The sequence below is a fragment of the Motacilla alba genome, chromosome Z (assembly GCF_015832195.1).
Source record: "Motacilla alba alba isolate MOTALB_02 chromosome Z, Motacilla_alba_V1.0_pri, whole genome shotgun sequence".
NCBI lineage: Eukaryota > Metazoa > Chordata > Aves > Passeriformes > Motacillidae > Motacilla > Motacilla alba.
Genome location: NC_052046.1, coordinates 58,993,302 through 59,017,874, shown reverse-complemented (window position 1 = coordinate 59,017,874; position 24,573 = coordinate 58,993,302). Strand labels below are relative to the sequence as shown.

At 35.9% G+C, this 24,573-nt stretch overlaps 1 protein-coding gene across 50 annotated transcripts in view; it reads right to left on the bottom strand.

Annotated features, from left to right (window-relative positions):
* PTPRD (protein tyrosine phosphatase receptor type D) overlaps nucleotides 1–24,573 on the bottom strand; it is a 1,163,449-nt gene that overhangs the window by 267,075 nt on the left and 871,801 nt on the right. For all 50 annotated transcript variants that reach the window (XM_038124763.1, XM_038124765.1, XM_038124766.1 and 47 more), the window contains one exon: nucleotides 17,645–17,812. In XM_038124763.1, the coding sequence (XP_037980691.1) occupies nucleotides 17,645–17,729 (85 nt within the window). In that variant the 5' untranslated portion in view covers nucleotides 17,730–17,812. The remainder of the gene's footprint in view (nucleotides 1–17,644; nucleotides 17,813–24,573) is intronic.

Sequence of the window (24,573 nt, the reverse complement as noted above, 5' to 3'; positions counted from 1 at the left end):
AATAGCCTCCAGAATGAAGTGAAGCTGTAACGGTAATTAAAGGGCTCAACCCTTTCACATATACCTCGGTACAAGTATACTACATTTCAAAAAAACATTGCAACAGATATAAAGTATATAAATTTCTCCACATTAATCTTGCATGCATTTGTAAAATTTGCATTTCCACTTAATCTGACAATTTGCTATAACTATTCATTTCTGAAAATTTTTCATACATTTTTACTTTAATCCTTAAAACTAGTTTATTTTCCACAAGTATTCCTCATTCATATCCAAAATTCTAGTGCAAATCACTCTTTTTTTTGAATTACAAAAATTTCACAGAAATGCTTTCTTTTGTACTCTGGATATCTATCAATTTCTATACCAGATGAACAGAAAAATGCACCTGTCCTTTTCTTTTTTGTTTAAATAAAAGGCCAAGGCAGCAACAGTAGCTGATTAGTCATTATTTGGAAACATCATACCATTAAACCTCAGTTGCTATTCAAAGATGATTTTGTATTGTAGGGAGCACCACAGGATTACTATTTTCACCAGAAGGAATAGTCGAGCCTTTCAAATCTTTTGTTATCCAAGCTGTCATTTCAATTAGTCTAAACTACCTACTTTTACCTTTTTTTTCCATCTCTGTATGTGTGACATTTCACTGATGAATAATTAAATGCAAACGAACAATTTCAGTATCGTAGCACAGTATTTCCACCTATGGAATTCTGCCACTCAAAAGAAAGCACAAATATTCACATTTCTTTGTGATCAGCCTGCAGATTCCTTATGGCACAGGAAAATAGCCAGCCTAGAGGAATCAAAAGAACGGGCTTGTTTTTTTTCATTTTATAACTATTTTCACCCTCATTAAGCAGTTTCTTTATCACTTTGCTGTACTTAAATTCCATTTCTTATAATTACTTACTCTCTTCATAAACAGAATTATTAAATTACATGGCTTCACTGCACAGTAGAGGTCAAGAGGTATTGAGATGTACTTTTATTATTTCCAACCAGTGAAAGAGGTAATGTCTTGTATTACAAATCTTCAGTCACCACTGGGCTTCTCACTCATAATTGAAAACCAACTAGCAATTAGATCTAAGAGTGAACAGATGAAAAAACTAAATATTTTATGGCTAATATTTTAGACACTATTATATGATGTCATATATATGACATCAACACAGAACCATAGCACGGTTTGGGTTGGAAGGAACCTCAAAGATCCTCAACCCTCCTGCCATGGGCAAGTACACCTTCCACCAAACCATCGTTCAGAAACCCACCCAGCCTGGCCTTGAACACTGTCAGGGATGCAACTTCCACAACTTCTTTGGGCAACCTGTTCCATCACCATCTCCTCACCATCACAATAGACAATTTCTTCCCAAGGTCTATTTTAAATCCACCCTCTTTCAGTTGAAAGCCATTACCCCTTGTTCTGCCACTACAGGAACTTGTAAAAAACTCACTTTCCAGCCCTTCTGAAGGCCTCCCTTAGGTACTGGAAAGTGCTCAAAGGTCTCCCCAAAACCTTCTCTTCTCCTGGCTGAACAGCCCCAACTGCTGTCTCAGTATGTCTTCATAAGAAAGCTGTCCCAGCCCTCTGACCACCACTGTGGCCCTCCTACAAACTCATTCCAACAGATCTATATTCTGCTAATGTTGGAAGCCAGTGAGTTAGGTCACAGTACTCTTGGCAGGGTCTCGCAAGAATGGCGTACAAGGTGAGAATAACCTCCCTTCACTTGCTGGTTATGCTTTTTCATACAAACATACATAAGTAGTAGAAACTTAAAGAGTTTTCCTTCAACTCATTTTAAGCCTTTTTTTCAGAATGCTGTGTAACTAAAATAATTCAGTATTGTCACCCATCTTTAAATAATACCCTTTCCTCTGTAACAAACTTCATCAGAAAGTCAGGAAAGTAAAAGAAAAATAAATGCAGAAATACTAATGAAAATCGATCCAGGACTAAAACAAACCTGATTTGAAATGAAACTTTGTTTTGCCTGACATTCAATAGAAAAATATATACTCACTTTCCTTTTTCCCCCCTCCACTAACAGAACAAGTCCAACTGAACTCATTTTTACTGAAGTTATATAGTAAGTGATAACAATTTTTTAATCTGTAGGTTTTCAACACAGATACTGGAGAAAGTAAAACAGTAAAGCACTGTTTACTGGTAGGCATTTTGATTCAATGGACTTCCAACAATCTAGTTAAAAACTTAGTATTGGTATGTACTGAGCATGTGCAATCATCTTATTTTTTTAAATGGTATCTAGCTAATTTTATAACTTTTATTTTAAATATACTAAGATTATTTGCCAATGATTTACTTACTGCCTCTGGAACTCTGATGGAGTGTTTCACATGGTGTGAATTTAGGGGAAGATGCAAGTCCTGGACTCTGTAATTTAAACAGGATTTTTCCAACTGATTTCATTTGTGCAGCATTTCACCCACACACTTAAGAACATTGATTATATAGAAAACTAAAGGTATATTTATGAAAAGAGAGATTATATCTTCAGTGGAAATAAATACTAGGTTTCTTAGACCTCAATTACACAGTTCTTTGCTATAAGTAGCACAAAACTACAGTGTGTAGAATTTGAAAGGAGAGTGGTTTTGTATGTCACCTATTGCTCCTACTTGTTTTCTTCCCCCATGATTGCATATAGCTGTCTTAACACCTTCAGGTTTTGAGTTTGCTTTCCATTGGGAATACTGTGATGTTCACTTTTTTATGCAAAAGTAATCTAATCCATTATTAACCTGCCAATTTTTCTCTCATTCTTTGCTGTGTTACGGAAATACAGTATTTTTGATAGTATAAGGTATCACATTCTTATACCTATTTTTATAAATTAGTAGGCTTAATAATACTTTACTTCCATACACAACAGTTGAAATACAACATAAAATTACTACATGCACAGCAAACCTTGAGAGTGCCTAGTCCAGAACCTGGCTGAGACCTGGGTATGCTACAGAACCTTTCCAGAGTCATGCTTTGTTCAATTTTAAGTATCTCCAAAAATGGGGACACAAACACTTTTGGCCTACTCCAGTGCTCAGTTAGTCCCGGAATAATTGCAGTAATGACAACAACAACAGTGTAACAATTATGAAAATGTCTTACGTTTTAACAGAGCTTCATGGGCCTCTTGGGCTGTCAACTAGGGTTCTCTGAGAAGACTGCAGCTTTCATATCTTCACCCTCAACCATCAGATATATTTATATACTCACAGGTAACATCTGAGTCAGCCTTCTTGTATCGGGCCAAGCTGTCCCAGCTCTCAATTTCTCTTCTCTATCTTTTATGACAGTATTTCAATTCCATCACTGCCTTTGTGGGCTTTCAATGAACTCACTCCAGCATGTCCCTGTTTCTTTTCTACTGAGGAGCCTAATGCTCAACCCAACAGTCCAGATGCACCTGACCATACTTGAGTGAAAGAGAAGGATCACCTCATTCCTGAAAAACCTCAGCCTTCTTCACCGCAAGGACACATCACTGATATATGGTCAACTTTTGGTCAACCAGAACTCCCTGAACTTTTCTGTCTGGCTTTTTTTTCAGCTGGTCAGCCTCCAGTGTGCCAGGGGTTGTTCCTTCCCAAATACAAGGCTTGCCACTTCCCTCTCTTCAACTTCATGAGGTTCCTAATATTATGATAAAATACCTTATATAGCGACACAAATTTAAGATATTTTTTATTTTCAGTTTATTTTCCTAATGAACCCAAGCATGAATGTCAATCTCAAGTATATACACATAAATTCTTGAGGAAATGCAAAAAAAAGGTTACTAAGAATAATCAGACACAGATTAATGGAACACATGTCAGAATTTTATAAATAAGTGTTTTACATAGAAGTTTCCAGGATAGAATCAAAGAATCATCTAGGTTGGAAAAGACACTTAAGAAAAGTGAGACCAACAATTAATCCAACACTGCCAAGTCCACCATATAAGATAATCCTAAGACCACAACTGCACATCTTTTAAATATTTCCAAGGATGATGACTTAGCCACTTCCCTGGGTAGCCGGTTAGAGTGCTTCAAAACTCTTTTAGGAAAGGAATTTTTCCTAGTATCCTAGATATCTTGCTTGAAATAAAATTGTCAACTGTCACATAAGCCTAAGAAATCAGCCACTGCCAATGATGTAGTTTTAAAAAGATTTCTATTTTGATTCAGTTTTAGCTAACCAGAACAAGCTGAAGAGTAGTTTAAGCAGTACTAGCTCATTTAGTATGAGCTGATGCAGTATTAGCTACTGAAGTACCAGCTGATGAAATTACTAGAAACAAATTTGAATTTTTGATATTGGCATGCAGAGGTAACATTACAACTGAGAATAAGGACAGCTCAATGTCCAACCTGGTATCATCAAAGCAAAATATTAACCATCCTTTACTCAAAATATTTTTATTGAAATACACATCCACAAAAGATTCCTACAAAAAACATGAGCAATGAAAAATAATTGTTAAAAAAAGTCAGTCAGATCTCTACAACAAACATGAGTTACGTGGTTCATTGTCCAGCATTAAAAAGCAATAGCTTGGAATTGTCTTTCATTTTTCACTGAGGTGATACACGTAAGATGCAGTTTGTCTGAAAGTACAATGAATAGGCTAGCTTAACCCCTTCCCCGTGCTGTTTATGTGGCAGAGTTACAGTGCTGTGCACCGACTTCATGCCTTTTGACAGCACAAACATCACAAATGAAGAGTTGCATGAAGAACTGAAATAGCAGGTCTCAGGGGATCAAGAAAGAAAGCACTAAGCTTTACTGTTTGTTAGTAAGGGGTAAGTGCCAATCATTTAATGATTTAATTACTGAGAATAATTAAGATAATGCAGAACAGCAAGACTACAATCAAAAAAACCAGGGGTTTTTCAAAACTCAAAGTTTTTAGGCTAGGATCCTGATAACTATATTTTTCTTACAGGTAGTTTGTGTGAAGGCAGTGCTACTTCACCATGAGAAAAATTGCAACAGAATAAATGAAACATAGATGATGCATTAAAATAAAAGTATTCAGAAAAGAAAAAAAACCCAAACATTGCCAGAATAGCAACTCTACAGATTCCACCCTCTAGTAAATTGGGGTAATATGGTACATTTTAGCAAAATTACCTTTATTAAAATTCTTTGCAGAGATGGAATGTCGTTTTTTAAAAAGCAGCATACCTGTGCACAATTACCGTCCCTTTTGAGAAGGTCTGTAAAGTCTAGACAGACAGAAAATTAGGGTTTGGCTTCTGTTTTATGTCATTAATTAGTGGTTACCTTTTCTTCATTGAAAGTACTGAAAGATCAGCATATAATAAGTCTTGTCTGTCTGACTGCTTGTCTGATTGTACAACACAGATACTATTGAAAGGATCTTTGTGATGTTTGGAAACAATTTGGTCAAGTAAAATATCAAAATCAGAAAAACAGTGAGAAAGCATGTCTATTAGAGTATGAGGAAAACTAAGTTGCTACTTCTTAGACATTATATTGTAATACTCCTTTACTGACCTCTAATGAGTTTCTGAAATTCACATGAAATTTCTTTGATGAATTTTTCAGTCTATTATTTCCACATGGCTGCTCCTGCTTTGTTTCTACTTAGTGATGCACGACTGAAAACATTTCTGGACCAGATTCCAAGGACGCTTATGAAAACTGGTCTGTATTTTTGACATTAAGAGAGAAGTGGGGAAGCTATCATGAGGAAGGATAAAGAGAGCTGAAGGAGAAAACGGATGCATAGGAAGAGACAAAAATGGTAAATGAACAACACAGGAAATATGAATTGTTTCACTAAGGGTGTGAGGCCCATGGATATTCACAGCACAGCTGAAAAATCAGGCACCCTCTGGTTCCAAAGAACATGCAGTGGTGAAGTTCAGGCCTGGCATGCTGCTGGTCTTTGCAAGTACACAGCAATCCTTCTGCATTCCACTCAGACCACCTGAAGAATACCTCCTGACAGCAAGAACGCATGCTTTCTCAGAGCAGAAAACAACCCCCACAACTCCAGTCAGAATGTACTCCAGCTTTGCCTGAAGAAAACTGGGCAACAGACTGCAAGAGGTAACTCACCTAGCAGAGAAGGTGTAAGGACAATTGTTGCCCGAAAGGTCCCAGGATTTGGAGCTGGGTACTCAAATTAAACAAAAAGAAGACAAGTGGAGAATAAACACTATTTTTAGACCATGGATTCTGCTACTTTGTGCAACTTAGGGTATTCTGGCAGAAAAAGGAAAATGCATTAACTATCAGAGAAATTGCGCACACTTCTTTAAAAGCTTTTAAATTACGAGCATTTAGAGATAAATACTGCAGTAGTGAGATTTAAATTACCCTAAAATCCAATTTACAGTTAAATGGTATTTGTGATTTAATTTCTTATCCATCTTTACATCATTTTTATGTTAAATGTCTTTTCTGGACTGTGTCAGCATTCTAAAGAGAAAAGAAATTATAAAAGGAATACAAATTCCCCTCCAGAACTCATAGTAGCGTATTCATCTTAAAGAAAACATTAGTGTTGCAATCAGAAATTAATATCAAAAAATATTTTTCAGAGACCTTAAGATCTTTTCTAAAACTTCAATCTCAAAACATCTGAGTGTAACTGAATCAGAATATTGTATGAAATGTTACCTTCTTATTTTTCTGAATCAGTTCTTTGATACAAACTTCAGTAGCCTTCTAAAAGCATCAGTCTTTGGGATACCATTGAGATCCCAGTGCCTGCAGCATACTATATAGTCAAAGACAAGAGCTTTCTTAGTAATTGTGCATTACCTGCCCGGCACTTTCCTAGCAATATTCTTCCAAACGGCAAGGAGAGCTTGACTATCTTTTTCCCTAACCCGCCCCCAAAACAAAACAAAAACCAACCAACCAAAAACCCAAACAAAGAGAAAAAAAAAAAAAAAAAAAAAAAAACAAAACAAAACAAAAAAAAAAAAAAAAAAAAAAAACTGAAAATTTATTAAAATTTACCTGTAGAGTCTGAATATACTTGATTGGGCACTACAAATAAGGATTATTAATTTATCTGCTGAAAGTCAGCTTTGGATAGGGTACCTGGATGACTCAGGTGAAAAAACATAAGATGTAATATGCCTTTGAATCTGACAGTCTCAGTATAGACCAGTCTTAGTATAGACAATCAGATGTCTAACAAATATGATTTTTGAGACTGATCTATGCACAATGAGACAGTAGGCCTTACTGTTTCAAGGTATCTAAAGCTTAATGGGTTCTGATGACTTGCAATTGCATTTTTATGTTCTGTTCACAACCTAAGAGGCAAACAGTACACCAGAAAGAAAATACTAATACGGAATTAGAAAAAATTGTCTTGATAAAAGAATAATTGCAAGGGCCACACACTGACACACTAAAAACTGAGAGGTGTAAATTTGGCCGTCCTACATAACAGACCCCTTTTTATTCTCACTGATCCTCCAAAATGCTTTCTTTGTAAAATGAAAAGACATGACAGATCTATTAACATCAAAGAAATACAAACTCTTGATCTTCAGGCTCTCAGAGTAGTGTGTCTTTTCCCTCAAGGTCAAAATGCATTTTGCAATACCAAGCCATGCTCTCATAGATTAGGAAAAAGATACTATAGACTTAGAAGATCTGCTCAGTGGCAGAAGTTAGTATTAATTAAGGCATCTGTAAATTATCACTTAAGTGCACATGTTAGAGAGGAACCCATACAAAAATACCCGTCTATCCCATACTAAAGAAAAAACAATGTTTGGGGCATTCTAGACAAAAGGTGTATTTTTCTGGCTATGGAAAAGGCAAACAAATCTTGCTGTGCTTGGGGATCTGAGAATAATTTGGCTAGAAGTTCTAATATTTTCATATAAATAATATCCACAAATTCTATCCAAATTCTGCATTTCAAAATCAGATAAGCAAATTCAAAGCCAAGTGTAACTAAAAAACCTGTTTAGCCTCCATTCACACATTTGCGTTTCATTAGAAGGAAAAAAAGAAACAGAAAATTGAAAGAGTACTGAAAACGCATTTACTAGTATTTAAAGTTACACATAGAGGAGAAGAAATGCTCCCTTTTTTTCATTTTTTGTATCCTGTCCTATTAATCCAGTAGGATTAATGATCAGGTTTTTCAAAAACTATTTATACATAACCTACCTAAATTGAGATCAATTATGAATTGTCTCAAGGCTCTCAAGACACCAAATGAGCTCTGGCTCTGTGTGGGTACTGAGCTGCTGTCAAATGGCATATAGCTGAGGTAAGTTTTCTAGAGACTTTCTGCCATGGGAAAATCCCTCAGATTCTTCATGTAAATCTAAAAACTATTTTTAACATACTCATGTTATCCACATTTATACTTAGGAGTCGCCAAAGCATTTCATTTCACTATAATGTTTTTAGAAGTCTACAATTCTTGATAAAAAATAACACTGAGCTGCTATGAAGAATGCAAATAATCAATCCAAGAGAGTCATGTTTAGTTAGCTTAAAATTTTTACACATCTTTAGTAACAAATTTATCTTCAATTAGTGCACTGCCAAATTATCTTTAAGGAATCTAAATTAATTTCTTATGCAATGTTTAATTTTAAAACCAACTATATATTGTTAATACTTTTAAGGGAATCTATATCTATTTGATTTCAAACTCTGTACTTAAAAGTAGGTACAGTGTCCATCTTCCTAAGATGTTGTGGGACCTTTCTAGATTCCAGTTTACCTCCAGTTTTTAGAATGCACACATCTTTAGATGCTACAACCTTTTAGTCACTTTCATCAGACCACAGATATTCAAAAAGGTCAGTGAACATGTTAACACTTCTTCACATTAAGAGTATGTCTGAAGATGAAAGTTTATGAAAGAGGAAAAAAAAGGTGACTAGGATTTTCCACTAATGTACTTCATCTCTGAATTGTAAAGCTTTATAACTCATCCTGTAAAATAACTAATCCTTGTATCTCCTGTCCCAAATCAACATACACAAAAACACATAAACACAGAGCTGGCATGTATGTGATGTGAGCTGTGCTATTGGTAACACTAATATTGTAATTTTCCAAAATTATAAACTGCATTTGCCGAAATGCTTGCCATAGTCTCCCATTTCACTTCTTACATAATATGTTATATATAATAACATATATAATATATATATATGTCTATAATATAGATATAATAATTGTGATAAAATTGTGAAATAGTGTGATACAAGAATCTCCAAATCAGATCTTCTGGAAAAGTTAGGGTCAATGAACACAATGCAAAATGCATGTTGAAACCATATGTATTTCTGAGTGTAAGATTACAGCAAATGCCTTATTAGGACACACTAAGTCTTACTGTCGGCTACTGTGTCTCCATGTCAAGGGAACATGCCATATATTGCCACATTAGCCTGGGCAATTTTTGAGGTCCATTCACTTCATATGCATTACACATATACATTAACAACAGTATTCCTGTCTGTTCTTTTAGTATTAATTTATGGACCTCCTATACATGGATTTTTAAAGTTTTTTACAACTACAAATACTGTCTGCCTCAACAAAAATGAACAGTAATTTCCATTTTTGCCTGCTTTTCATAACTCTTCTATTAAAATCCCCAAACTCAACTGCTCTATTATTATTGAGCAGGTGGTTACCCATTTGCTTTTATTCTCACCTCTGCCCTCATAATTTTGCAGACCTTAGCCATAATCTTCACAACACATTTCTGCCAACTTTCCTTGAAACTCAGAGTCTCAGCCTTCTCAGTCTCTTCTCACATGGCAGCTGTCCCATCCTCTGGACCATTTTAGCTGTCACTGAAAGCATTTTATGTTAAGTCAATTGTGTTTTCTTGAGATAGGTATATCAGCCTGTATGCTAGCATGCAAGATACAGGTGCACTAAGGTTTACACCATTTTCAATGACTTCCTCCTCTTCCTAATTCCACAGGTAGAATTTCTCATAGGTTTAAAACTAGGTTTTTTACATTAAAAAAAAAGAAACAAATGGATTCTATTTGTCCCGTCTGTAATAAGTCTAGCACCTTGGGCACTCTCTTTGAAATACAAAAAATCTGCATCTGAGAATATTCAGATATATGGTAGCAAACTGACATTTAAGCACACTGTTTCAATAGATAGAATGTAATTGACCACAATCAGCCACTAATTACCATTAAACTCAAATTTACTGAGCAAAGCTCTCTATTACAATTGCTACATTCTGAGAAGAAAATACGTATCCACCAGCTAAAATAAGCCTTCAGTTTAATTAAAAACTTATCACCAAAGAGGATAAAAATATTTTCCTAGTACTGAATCTCTGTTTTTCTCCTCCCTGCATTTTCTCCAGTTTGTCAGGAATCACAGGCAAACTTCAGTGCATTACTGGCCTCACTATGCCCTTATCTGTAAGGGTAATTTGCCTTTTTTTCACATTCATTCTACCTTTGCTTTTTAATCAAGAAGTTTTGGACCCTACAATTTCATCTTAACACAAAAAATCTTTCACACAAAAAAAATGCATGTTTATTTTCAAAATCCTTACATTTAGAGAGACTATGCACTCTTTGTTGCTGGTAAAATGTGTGCTTTTTTACTGGAACAGGAGACCAATTGACTATTTCTCTTTTCAGTCCAGACATCACCTGCCCATATTCTCTACAATTATTTGACACACTCAAGTGTATATGACATTCTTGGATGAAAACAATGACACAGGTGGAATTTTCCTGGAAATGCCTGTACCTAATTAACTCTCACTGCCAAAATAAATTTCTTACCACCTTCCCTTATCATTTCTGCCTCCTTCTTCACAATTTCATGTATTAAAATAAAATCAACAGCAGTAGAAGCTCTCTTCTATCCATACAGTGGTACTGAAGTAGAAAGCACAGAAAGCCTTACAAAGCAAATTAAAAATCAGTTTCTTGGGAGTAACTAGAACAAAACTCTACGCACTTAGATTTCACAAAGACATACAGATAAATAATATATACCCCAAACAGAAAAAAAATTTAAACTTCTATTGAATTCCCTTCCTGAAAACAGCCTTGCTGGGAAAAGTCTTTCAGAATTTATGTTTTGTAGGAATTCAAGAATATGTTACGCATTGTGAAATTCTGTTCTTTGCTATTACTTTGCACAGCAAGACCATGTCCAAAGTGATTATTGTCATGTCCCAGAATTTCTTGCAAATTGAAATGACCATATTCCATGCTTTTTCAATTTTATGTTTATTGAAAGACATCTTCTATGTCTTTTATCAATTATACTCTCCTCAATTATATAACATGACATTTGTAATCAACAGACAAAATTCTACATTCAATTTTTTCATATCATGTACCTTAGAGTTTTCTTTAATTCAGTGAAAGCCAAAGTAGCAATCTATACACAACTTTACGTTTAAACCTATTTTACATCACTTTAAAGTCAAGGTGTAACTTTGTTCTCCACATAACTTCCCTTAGTAGGAAGTAGTCAAAATCAATTAGCAATATTCAAATTAATTTGGTACATCTAAAATTATTTAAAATCTTCTGCATATCCACAAGAATTTGACAGGATTAAATTTAAAAATATTTTCCTAATTATTTCAAACAAATATGGGTTCAATCAGACACTGATTAGGCTGGAATCATTCTATCCATATGTTATTTGGGGGGAGGGAGTTTACTGAAAGATAGGGTGGACAATTCTATACACATCCAGATATTTTTCATTTTCTGAAAGTGTTGTCAGAAATTCACTACTCAAACAGATGCTGCTACTCAACATTTTATCTCCATTTCAGGCAGCGAGGGTTAAGCGTCAGACAGGGGGTAAAAATACTGTACAACACCAGAGCAGTTGTTGTGCTGTATGAATATAACCTAAAAAAAAATATATATATAAAATTTCTCTACCAGTATTTCTTCTTCCTTTTTCCCTAAGAGCCTTCCTACATTGAGACTATGATATGTACCTCTGGTAAACTTTTGAAGTATGCAGACACGTTCTTAAGCAATCTAGCAGACATACTGGAATTCACTGCCAATTCTGACACAGGAATATTAATGACTCACATTCCTTTATCTGCCAGTGGTCATTACTGATGCTGCAGGGAATTACACAGTGAGATAACTACCCATACTGTAGTTTCTCCAAAAACATTTGCTGTTAACAGATAACATTAATCTAAATCATGTGGGTTTGTCCAACTTTGTAGGGCCATTAAAATACATTTCTCATATCTAGATTTTTGGGTGTCTGGGAAGATTTGAGACCCTGAATTTTCCAACTCTATTTTTATACATACTCAAAAAAAAAATCAAATTTTATTCACTTGGGGAACTTCACTGCCTCCACAGTCTGACACAGGCAAAGTTGCCAGGGCTTAATGCTTCTCAGATTCCCAAGCTTGCAACACATCTCCGTTCAGTGCTCTGCTTTAGGGAAGTAGGGGCTTACAACTATCAGAAGTAACAACAGCTCTGAAAACAGCGCTAAATAGCTCTGAAAGAGACACAGTAACAATCTTCAGAGCATGAGATGTAGATAGAAAAACGTTCAGAAGAACCATACTGTAATTTTCTTCAATTCATTCTGAAGTTCAAAACCCTGATGATTTAATCCTGAATCTATACTTTACAAAATACACACAAATCTTTTGTTCATATTACATTTCAAAATGTTTCCTTATATACAGATTTACAGAGATAACCAATATATTCTTAAAAATTAGTTAAACTTAAAAATTTTATTCTTCAAGCAGCTCACAATTTTGTTGTTGGTAATATATGCCAACAAATAGATATGGTGGTAGTTATGGCTACTGCTGGAACTAAATTATTCAAATTTGCATTATGTAAGGATTTGAAAAATAAGGATGAACCCTGGCTCATGCAAAGAGCTTTATTACCTGTAGTTTCTGCAGCTAAGTCAGTATGTTTGGAATGATTGCATAATATTTTCATTTTCCCTGACTCTTAATCTCAACTATTACATTTATTCCAAAGCTGTCACTTTGCTGCAGAGCAAAATGAATGCATCTAGAGTAGTTTTGTACAACTAACTGTCCCACTTTCCCCTAAAACTAAAACTTTAACTGATGGGTGATTTACTTGACATATGTAAGATCATATTTAAGCCCAACATAAAATTACTCTTGCAACAGTATACACTAATTTTCATCAAACCAACTGAAAAATGTCCTAGGGTTGGGCTGAAGAGAGGATATCAAAATTCCTGAAAAAAAAAAAAAGTATATAAAAGAAAACTGGAAGCTTCTTTTTTCCCCCAAATAGTTCAGCTCTCTTGAGTACATCACCATTATTAAAAAAAAAAAAAAATAGAGCAATATAATCAAAGGGAAGTATCTCACATACAGGGCATGCTATCAGCACTAATATAAAGACAAATGATACAGCAAAAAATTACCAATAAAGAACAGAAATATTTTATCTTTAATTTTTTTCTTTTTGACCGCCCATACTTGAAAGCAATTAATTGAAATTACCTGTTAAAAGATATTGGAGCTTAAATCTAATTTACTCTGAAAAAAATTACTATCAAAGGTACATGTACAAAAAAGTAAATAATTTCTAGAGTGGGCTTCACTGCATATAGTGCTTATGAACTTATTCTGGAACAGCGGGGGTTTTTACTGTGAACCATGTATGTCCACCTGTAAGACTTACTATAACATAACTACTTTCTGTAATTTAATCACTTTGAAAGATCTGTTGGGTAGTTTACTCTTACAGACAAGTGCTTAGAGAGAAGAATTCAGTAAGGACTGCATGAATGTGTTTCAGATAGTAGAAGCACAGAAAGTTTTTAAAGAGAAAGAGTGGTATTAGCAGGGAAAAACACACTTGTTCCTTAAAAAGCATTTTTTTTTTAAATTAAAAAATAAATAGAGGAAAAAATGGTTTCATCAATACTAAATTACTGTCTTTACATCCTACTAAACAAGAATTTTTCTCAATTACCCCAACATCTGTTGTAAGAATCACTGTCCTGTCAGAACTGATCCTGGGCTAGAGATGATGATATGACGGTACAGCGATTCCCCGTATGATGGTAACTGTCACAATATGCATTAGAAGCCAAAGAACAAGCTAAGCATTATTCACATTTCTAACAACTGGGAATAGAAGCAACATGCAGCAAATGCATTGTTTTTAGTAAGTATTTCTGTTTGCCTTTTTACAATAAGCTGCAAACACTTCTGCTGAAGCAAAAGAGAATTCTTGCTTCTCTTCTAAAACAGCATCTCCAAAGAAGTAACAAAAGAAAAATGTCAGAGCAGAAGCTATGTAACCAAGAATGAAGGAGGAGCACTAAACAGACAAAGCTACTGCAGAGAATTAATGCAGCAGTTAATGCAGCAGAGAATTTTGAAATGCTGGTGTAGTCAGGCCTTTCTCAGTGTGGAAAAGGAACAGGAAGCACAAGAATCAACTCAATTACTAAAAAGCAGGATTCAAACTATCTGCAGAAAAATATTTGATTCTAGTAATAAAAATTAAATTCCTATTTTTCAAAAACTGAAATACTAGGAAAGACCAGGAATTACGCCTTAGAAGGAATTTGTATTTCCTATCTTTCTTTGAGCTCAGTGGTTAAGTGAGCTCAGTGACCCATGGCAGGGTCAGAAACACATAATAATGTACCATATTTGATAGTTTTTCAAGAAATGTGTTACGTAGGAATCTCTGAAACATATATGCATCTTGTTATCAAACAGATAAACCTTCATAAAGCTTCTGGATAGTTACTGTTCTGTCAATTCATTTAAATTAACATGAGAAAAACAGTACTCATGACAAACAAAGCTCTATTACTAATATCTCAGTAGATGTGGTGAAGTATTGTCATCTACACGTCTGAGAACATCCCACCCAATGAAAAACACTGCAGACTAGCAGATTGCTGCTCCCCAATGAAGACTAATGAACAAGTACTTTCTTTCCTCAGTGAAAATGTGCTTTATTCCTTCTTAGTGTGAAATGAACCTACAAATGCCAAACATAAAAGAAGACATCTAAAAAATACTCATGATACTTGAGATTTTTTCACTTGTATTTATAAGTATCACATCATACTTAATAATATCAAAAGGTAAAAACAGCGAAGGTAGTTTTGCCACCTTTTAATTTTGCTTACTTTTCTCAGTCAACATAAATTTAGTTTCTGGATTAAAAGAATCAAATCTAGTTTGCACATATACTTGTTGACACAGTACATTTATCAGCCCATGCCAACACATTTCATAGTGTGGGTTCTTTTACAATGATGAAGAAAAACAAAGGTATCTCATTCCCTCCCTCTCTCAACTGTGAAGGTTTTATGTAAACCAAAAAGTACTGAAGACTACCATTGGAAACCAGTTCAGTAGCATTCAGCTGACTTGCTACTTAGTGCTACTAATCCCACACACAGTGATTTGACAGTGAGACTGGAAAAGCATGAGCTCCTTGCCCATTTACAACTCCTCTAGAAAGTGTACAATGTAGTGTCAATGTTTAGACATATCTTCTCTTCTGAAATGCCTTGATGTTAGCAACAGGAGAATAATGGCAAAAAAAAAGAGGAAAGCATAGCCTTTACAGGGTGATAGAGAAAAAAAAACTACAATTTTTTTTCTCTTTGTCTCACCTTCTGTGTCCTCTTCCCATTAAAATGAAGTAACATGGTCCTGCCACTCTTTGTGAAGAATTTCAATGAAAGCACTAGGTCAAAGTAGGGTCTGGGGCCCTTCTAGAAAGTGCAAGACAAAACACGAGCAAGAGTATGTGCAAGAGCAGAGTGCAGAGCAACTCCAGCACAGCAGGAACTCTTCTTCAGGCAAGGAGGGCTAATTCCAGATGAAGACACATCTTTCCATGTGTCTGCATACATAACGCTCACAGATGCTGTCCTACCTCACCCAGGCCATAAAATAACTGTCTGTGGAGATTCAGTGTGTGTCCCAAATAAAGTACTGTGTGTAAGATGAAAATGTAACTATACCGTGACCCTCAAAGAAATTAGTAAAACTGAAGAACATTAACTTAACACTCACAGTATAAATGCAACATAAAGCGGAGACACAGAAACATATACATGACACGTAATATAATTAATACTATATAATGTATACCATTTGCATGTATGTATATAATTATTTAAGCAACTTAAAAGCTGGTGCGTATTAAATACTTGAAAATCATAATCTCATTCTGAGAGAAACTGTCACAAAAAGCTAATCTTTGTGCTTCTTACAACTTTTACAATAGGTGGAATACTACAACTGCTGAACTGTCCACCATATGGGCCTACTTCCCGATTAATTATTTGCTGGCTAAAGTGTTAAAATGTCCTTGGCTTCACCTTAGACACAATCATCCCAGCTGGTCATTATCTAACTGGATAGGGGCCAAAGAATCTCAGCTGTCAGTACTCAAAAAACATGTATGTTTTGTCCTTTTTCCCTCCATTTACTTCACTTTGACATATCTGTACTTAAAAGAAGGAAAGCTTATTATGTATGAAACTGAAAAATTTTGGTGTTATCTTTTACTGCTGTGACTCTGTGTACCTGGAGTGCAGGTGATAAGTGGCTGATGAAGAACTCTCCTGTATGTGTTTATTCAAAACTGATTCATCTAGCTTACTAAAGGTGATTCTGTTACTCTGTGTTTCTACTTAATTTACCACATGTGTGAAAAAACATGGAAGTCTTCTAAAGACAAAACTGAAACAAAGTTATTGATTGTCATGTGTCTGCATATAGTCAGGAACTACTAGAAAAGTAGGAAAATATCCCTCAATGAAGTGAATGTTAGCAGTCAGCCGGTAGCCAGTGTTAACAATCAGCTTGCAGTAAACCTGCAGATCAACAGGTGGAAAGCAAATGGCTTTTCTCATTTGCACATTACTTGTGGAAGAAGCCAAAGGACAGCTGGGAGAAGGAACACATGTAAACAAGGCAGACCTAATGATCTCCTAATTAAAAAAGAAGATATTATCTTCCCATTAATAGATAACCTAATTGACCAAACTCAAGCAGTTTCCCTTCAGTACAAGTAAACATAGGTGCCTTTTCTCACTTAATTGTCACATGTTTAGGCCAGCCACTAAGCTGTCAGTTCTGCTTGATTTGTTTGGATACTGTACTCTGCGACAGCTGTCGGAAATAATACATTAGAACAGCTGTTGTAGCACTTACAAAAGGGACAGGAATTTTAATTGGACTGGATATTAATTGGGAGGGGGGTGTCTTTCTTTTTTTTAAATCAAATTTAAAACAGAAATATTCAAAGAATGACAGACGTCTTTAAGGTATTTGACCAATGTCTGGTGAGCAAGGTTGGTCTTTGTTTTGACCGTGTAACTTTGTGACAGTAGTCTTCATCATCTTACATGAACCACTCCATACTTAAGAAAAGGGGTATTAAGAAGAAGGAATTGTAAGGAAGTTGCATAAACAATCTTTTTCAAATACTGGTTGTGATCTAGAGAGGACCTCAAAGTTTTTGAAGAATCACTCAAAAGGAAACTCATTCTGAGACTCTTAGTAACCACCACCTGAAAACAAAACTACTCATGATGGCCAAGACCTAAGCACAAATGAATAATTAAGCTTACTTTCAGCATCAGCGCAGAGCAGCAAGCACAGGAGCACCACCACTGGCCTGACTACGTGCATCGTCCGACAGCTTGGCACCAGCATGCTTTGGCCACCTTGTTCTCACTGGCTTAGAAGCCACTGCGAGTCTGTCCAGTCTGAAATTTCAGATGAAGTATTTTCAGAGCCTGTGAAAAGACAAAAATACAATTAGAAAAATAGGCTGGAGTTTTTCTTTTCTTTTATTTTTAGTATATTCACAATTTGAGGCAAAACAATTTTAAAACACAGAAGGGTAAGGCACAAAAGGAAAGAAACGTAAATAATTTCAAGCTACTGGTATATACATGAAGATCCAAGACATGGTACATGCTGGCACTGTTACAACACATTTCTTAGTGTACCTTTACCACATAATCAAGCAACTGTCACATCCTAAATCTTTACATAGAACTACAGCATGTCCTAAACCAAAGAAATTAGTATGATGAGGTTTAAGACATCAATGGAACTCATGTTGCAAGAAGGTAATCAAAGCAGCTTAGATATCCATAAGAAATGCACATGCCAACAGGGAGTTGATGCCCTGGCATCTGGTAAGAATAACACCACAAAATCAACTTCAGAACGTATTATTAACACACTGCATTGTTCAGCAGCTTTCAAAGGTTAAAATTCCTGTTGTGATTTTCTGCACATACCTGAATTATGCCTAACAGAAAAACAGAAATCTGGCATTGAATAAAGGGCTGAGATCTCAATTCAATCCATCTAATTTATTACAATGCATAATTGAATATGATACACTGGTAGAACTACAGCTCAAGTACCTGACTAGAAAAAACAGTGCTTTATCCTTGTCCAAATATACCACACTAAGAGAAATTAAGGAATATAAAAATATTTCTCCTCTTCCATCAGGAAATACTAGATATCCCTAAGCAGCATGACATTGGCACTACAAGAACATGACATGCAATTATACTTTCTGAAGGATCTGCAACATATAGGCTTTGTAAGTTTGAGTCTACCTTCTTCATTACCACATAAGCGGCTGCCATGCAGTAAAGATGAAAACCAAGAGGGCAGAGAAAAAAGTTTATTAATTATTATTCCACTAAATAGATATTACAGTTTTGTGGGGGGCATAAAGAGCCCATTTGCAGCACAGAGAAATGCTCAAAAGAATTTACTCAAGGAAGAAAAGACACGAGCAGCTGACAGAAATCTACACTATGTTACAAATCTCTTTTGTAAAACTAGCTTTTGAATCAGCTACTGCTATCAAAAAATACAAGCCCAAGAAATCTTCATAGGCAAAATGCTAAAGGCACCAGCTCTCCCCTTTCATCGCTACCATCTTCATGCCAGCATTTCAAATGACAGCAAAGTCCATGAGACACCAGTCCTGTCGGACTCAATTTGTGTCCGTGCAAGCGTATCAGAGCCAACTGCTGTGTAATGATTCCAATACTATCACAAAGATGGAGATGCATGAAATGTACTTTCAAGGAAGAGGTGATTTTTATTTTGCTTCTTCTAGAATGCAGGAGTTACAGGGGAGCCCTGAACTATCTCTACAGGCAGCTCACTTAAGAACAAAACTATCTTTTCATTAATACACAGCCATATTAGTTGATGTGTGAAGGTGAACAGAGAAATGTGGTGGGTACTAAGTACTGCCTTACTCCTTTGAGGGGCAGAAGCAGAGAGGAAACAATACTGATAATTATTAAAGGGGGAAAAATGGTGACCACAAAGGTACTTGTTTTACACAGCAGTTTTTTAACTGGGGCACTGAGGCACACTATTTTCATATATTTCAAGCACTCCCATTAAAATATTAAATGTGGTAGCTAACAGGATAAAAATTATTGTCTGCTTGGGGAAAAGAGGAATTTTAAACACTTTATGGTTCTGATATATGAATATGGACTCATCGTCTACAAGCTGACTACAAATGAAGGGATTTATCACAAAACCAGGCAAAGAAAAGGTGGAGAATAAAGCTATTTTATTTTATTTTATTTTATTTTATTTTATTTTATTTTAAGTGAAACATCATTCTATTCTCTCATTCTAAATGCACATACAACCACTTGGGAATACTGCACTCTGTGTCTGCTTTGAAGGTAATATTCATTATCACTCAGGTCATAAAATGAAAGCCCTCAGTATTCTCTTTCTCTCATGTTTTCAAGAATCATGGCTTTAGCTAACCTGATGAACACACCAATGTTTCGAGCACACACTGTGCTTGTTGTTTGTTCTCCCTTTTTACCTGCTTAGGCCTTCAAGCAAACTTCCAGTATTCTAGCTCAGAGAAACATAAGCACTAGACTAAAGATGGTGGTCAAGCTGTTTTTCTTTCAAACTGAAGATACACTGTTAATGGAGGCATGCAGGTGATGGGCTGGTAGCACAGAGAGAAGCAAGCCATGAGACATTCAGGTAATATCAAGGTTCTCCACAAAAGTTTGCCTTTGCTTTATGTACAAGGAAAAACAATCTTCAGATCCTTCTACTAACAACTGTATCAACAATGATATCATATCACGTGGCATAAAGGCTTATTTGTAAAAACTAACATGAAGATGCAATTCCTTAAAAGGACTAAATGAAATTACCAAGACAACTATCAGCTTCCACATCAAGCCACCTTAGTAGTCCAAAAGTGAAAGACTCATCTAAAGCATAATTAATTTTAAAATTGAATTAAGTTCCTTTCCTTTTTTTTTTTCCTCCAGATGATGGTTCGTCATGTCCTTAGCGTGTTATCAAAGACAGTGAAAACACAAACAGCATTCGCAGGACCAGGTTACACTAGCCTTGTCATCAGAGGACCTTGCCTTGCAGAATTAATCCTAGGTGAGGTACTCACTTAGGAGCCCCTATTACAACATTCATACTGTACCAGGGCAGAAAGATGGAGTTTCTCTTGGTAGATGATCACAATAACTACAGAGAGGTCAACAGCTCTTTGGAAAAAATATCTCTTTATGAAGCTTTAATAAAAGCTGTTGTTATTTTAGGTTAAGTGCTGTATAACTGCTGTATTAAATAATCAAAAATGACTCTTCCAATATCTCTATTGGAAATGACTCTTTCAGTATCTCTAAAAGAGCTATCTATGAAACTAGGTAATAGATCTAACAAGAACACACAAGTAAGAAAGAGGACAGATTTTCCCTGATTAGCAGTATCTATTAGTAGGATCAGTAAAAGTGCAGATGTGCAGCTCTCCAGAGTGTTCAATGCAGAGACAAAAAAGAATTCTCCTCAGCAGGAGCACCACAGCTGATAGTACCAGGGCATGGGCACGTGCACCAATTATCCTCAAAAGGATCAACTGGGTGAATGAAACATCTGAATGCTGAAATGCTTCCCTGCAGTCTGTTCACTTTAGTAGCAAAAATAATCTTTTAGGTAGTATCATGGTGCTCACAAGATGGCTCCTGCCCCAAGACAGTTATAGGAAATGCATACCTGGGGGCAAATTTTAGAAACAAAAAAACAAAAAACAAAACAAAACAAAAAATTAAACACTGATTTTTAATTTTTTTTTTTAATCAGCTTGTATTTCCATGCCTGAATGTGAATTTAAATGCTTGCTAACACATAAATTCAGCTCAGCAGGGAAGAGTTGTCAGAAAAGCCTTGAACACGGACAAAAAAGAACTCATAACACATGTAGGGGGCCACATTGACAAAAATAATGAAGCAAACAGTAACTTACAAAATTTTGGAAGAAAGAGATTATGAAGGGATAAGAGTTCATTTGTGCTACAAACAGGATTTCTGGTTCAACTTTTCCAAAGTGTTAAATTGTTTAGAGACATGAATTTAGTTCATGGTCATCTCTGGTTTGTCCCAAGAACTACCCATAGAAACCCCCTATATTTCCCCATAGGAAAGTACTGGATATACCTTATATATTAAAAAAAAAAAAAAAAAAAACCCAAACCAAACCAAAAACAAAAACAAAATCCACCAAAAAATAGTGTTTCTCTAAGAAAACATGGAAACATGGGAGAAAAGATTAAAATAGAAGACTGTGCTGAAATTCTGTTTCTGCCCTTCATTCATCACATCCACAATCCTGAATTACACCCATTTCCAAGCCACAGATTTCTAATACCATTGAAATGGAAGACAAGAAATTCAAAAAATGAACTCAAAATATTCCTAGAACTAGTGATGGAAAGCATGCAAATACTTCCTGCATTTGCATATCAATCATGACCCTGCCTTAAAAAGAAAATAAAAAAAATTTCATAAAAAAATCTTGGCTGCAAAAACATAACTGACAGCTGAATCATTACTAGAAAGAATAGAAAATAATGCATAAAATTAATTCTCATAAGCTCTTTAATCAAAATCAATTCAGAAACACCTCTGGGTAAAACAATGTCTTTTAAAGAGAATTAAATTTATTTTCCAAAGCAATAAGGGCAACTGGCAGAAGCAGAAGTTCTATATTTGGAACTTGCTTGCTCTTTTATTGATTGAACATGATAAATGTTTTCATAGTCGACCTGCTGGAAAAGTTCCATGTTTCATTATGCTTTTATTCTTAAACAATCCAAAATATAAACACATGATTAAGGAAATTTGAAGGACAGCTGTGGTGAGTGTTCAAAAGTTTAATCTTATCAGTCTCTGAGTAACAATTCACCCTAATGCTTGTCTATCATTGCTCAATTTCTCTGTTACAGTTATTGCAAGATGAGTGTGCACCCATTCTAAAACAGCAGGTTTCTGATGTCATGCAAGCATTTGAACTACATCACAAATGAGTTGCAGTGCTAGATGGCATTTTGCCTATATAAAACATTATATCAATCTGATTCTACATTGTAATTCTATTTTAAATTTCAACACAGATTCCTCTGCTACCATGACAAACAGAGTAGATTTTTTGGTAACTGATGAAATAGATTAAATTGTTTAGTGAGTAAATCAACTCAATGACATCAAGGTACCTTGAAATCACATCACTTGGATGTTCTTCTCATAAAGAAAATTAAAGGTTTAAGGTTTCTGGTTTTTTGCTTACAAAAAAACGTATGTTCATTTGGAGTCTTAAACCATACAGAGAAAACCTTGCCTAGCCTGATGTTTACACAGCTTCAGTTCCATTCTAAATCATGAATTAAAATACCAATTGTAAGCTGACAGGTGTCTCAATGCTTACCAACTTCAGCCATCTTAGTTACTTCTTCAGATCATAAGAACTTTTCTTATGCAGAACATGATGCAGAAACAAATCATTAGAATACTGCCTAACTTCTTAGCTTTGTGCCTCCAAATAATGGCTCAAGAAACAGACTTTGTGATGGCAATGACTGAAGTGCTGAGCTGGAAATAGTCTTGCTAGACGAGAAAAGCATAAAATGTTATCTGTCTATGGATATTAATGCTACGTATTGTTGACAACCTATAGAAATAACTCAAACCATGTTACAAAGCCACAGATATTAAGGAGACAAATGAAACATCTTCCACTAACACTGACTTCTTGCCTGAATAAACACAAATTCTGACCATACCCCAGTCCTGACTCCTGTAAATTACTTGCATACATTAACCCTGAAATATTCCAGCTCTGACTTTGCACATATGAGCAATTAAAGCAAGCTAACTCTATTCTGACATTTGCTAAAATAAAAATCAACAGACCTACAAAAAAAACCAAAACTAAAAAACCCCAAACAAACAAAAAACAAAAACCCAAACCAAAACCCACAAACCAAGTAAACAAAAAAGAAAGGAAGAAAGAAATGTAAAAAAAAAAAAAAAAATAAACAAAACAAACATCCAAGAAGACAGACAGATAGAAAAAGGGGAAAAGAGCAGCAGCTTACAAAGAAAAAAAAAAGGCTAAAGTAAGTATCTATGGCTGTGCTGTTATTTTACTCTTTCTTCAGCCACAGAAGAGAAGCAAGGTGAAATCCATACTAAGGTGTCTAGAATCACCAGGTCACTCACTAATGGTGTCCTCCAGGGATCAATACTGGTCAAGTCCTATTCTGCATCATTACTGATGATTTGGATGAGAGGGTCGAACACACCTTTAGTAAATTCACAAACACCAAGTTGGGTGCGATTGTTGACTATTGATCTGCTGGAGGGCACGAAGGCTCTGCAGAGGGATCTGGGCAGGCTGGGTCATGGGCTGAGGCCCGTGGTGTGAGGTTCAACAAGGCCCAGTGCTGGGTCCTGCCCTTGGGTCACAACAAGCCCAGGCAGTGCCACAGGCTGGGGCAGAGTGGCTGCAAAGCTGCCCACAGGAAAAGGACCTGGGGTGCTGCTGACAGCAGCTGAACATGAGCCAGGGTGTGCCCAGGTTGGCCCAAGAAGGCCAATGGCATCCTGGCCTGTGCCAGCAATAGTGTGGCCAGCAGGAGCAGGACAGGGATTGTCCCCCTGTACTTAGCACTGGTGAGGCCACACCTCAAATCCTGTGTCCAGTTTTGGGCTCCTCACTACACGACAGACACTGAGGTGCTGGAATGTGTCCAGAGAAGGGCAGCAGGGCTGGGGAAGGGTCTGGAGCACAAGCCCTATGAGGAGCAGCTGAGGGAGCGGGGGTGTTTAGCCTGGAGAAAAGGAGGCTCAGGGCAGAACTTTTTGTCTCTAAAACTGCCTGACAGGAGGGTGCAGCCAGGCTCTTTTCAACACAACAAGAATAAACTGTCTTGAGTTGTGCAAGAAGAGGTTTTGAATGGATACTAGGAAAAATTTCTTCACTGAACTGAATCCATAGTAAGGTGGTTGTGTTCTGTAAGTTCTGATAAGTTGTATGTTGTAATTCAGATTGTTCCACTTTCCCCCCTTTTTGCAATATTATCATGGTTCCACCCAGGTTTTCTCCTCCCTCCCGACTTCTGTAAATTTGCCATCTCCTCCCCAGTTACCACAGTTACGCATATATCCCTTGCTACGTTCC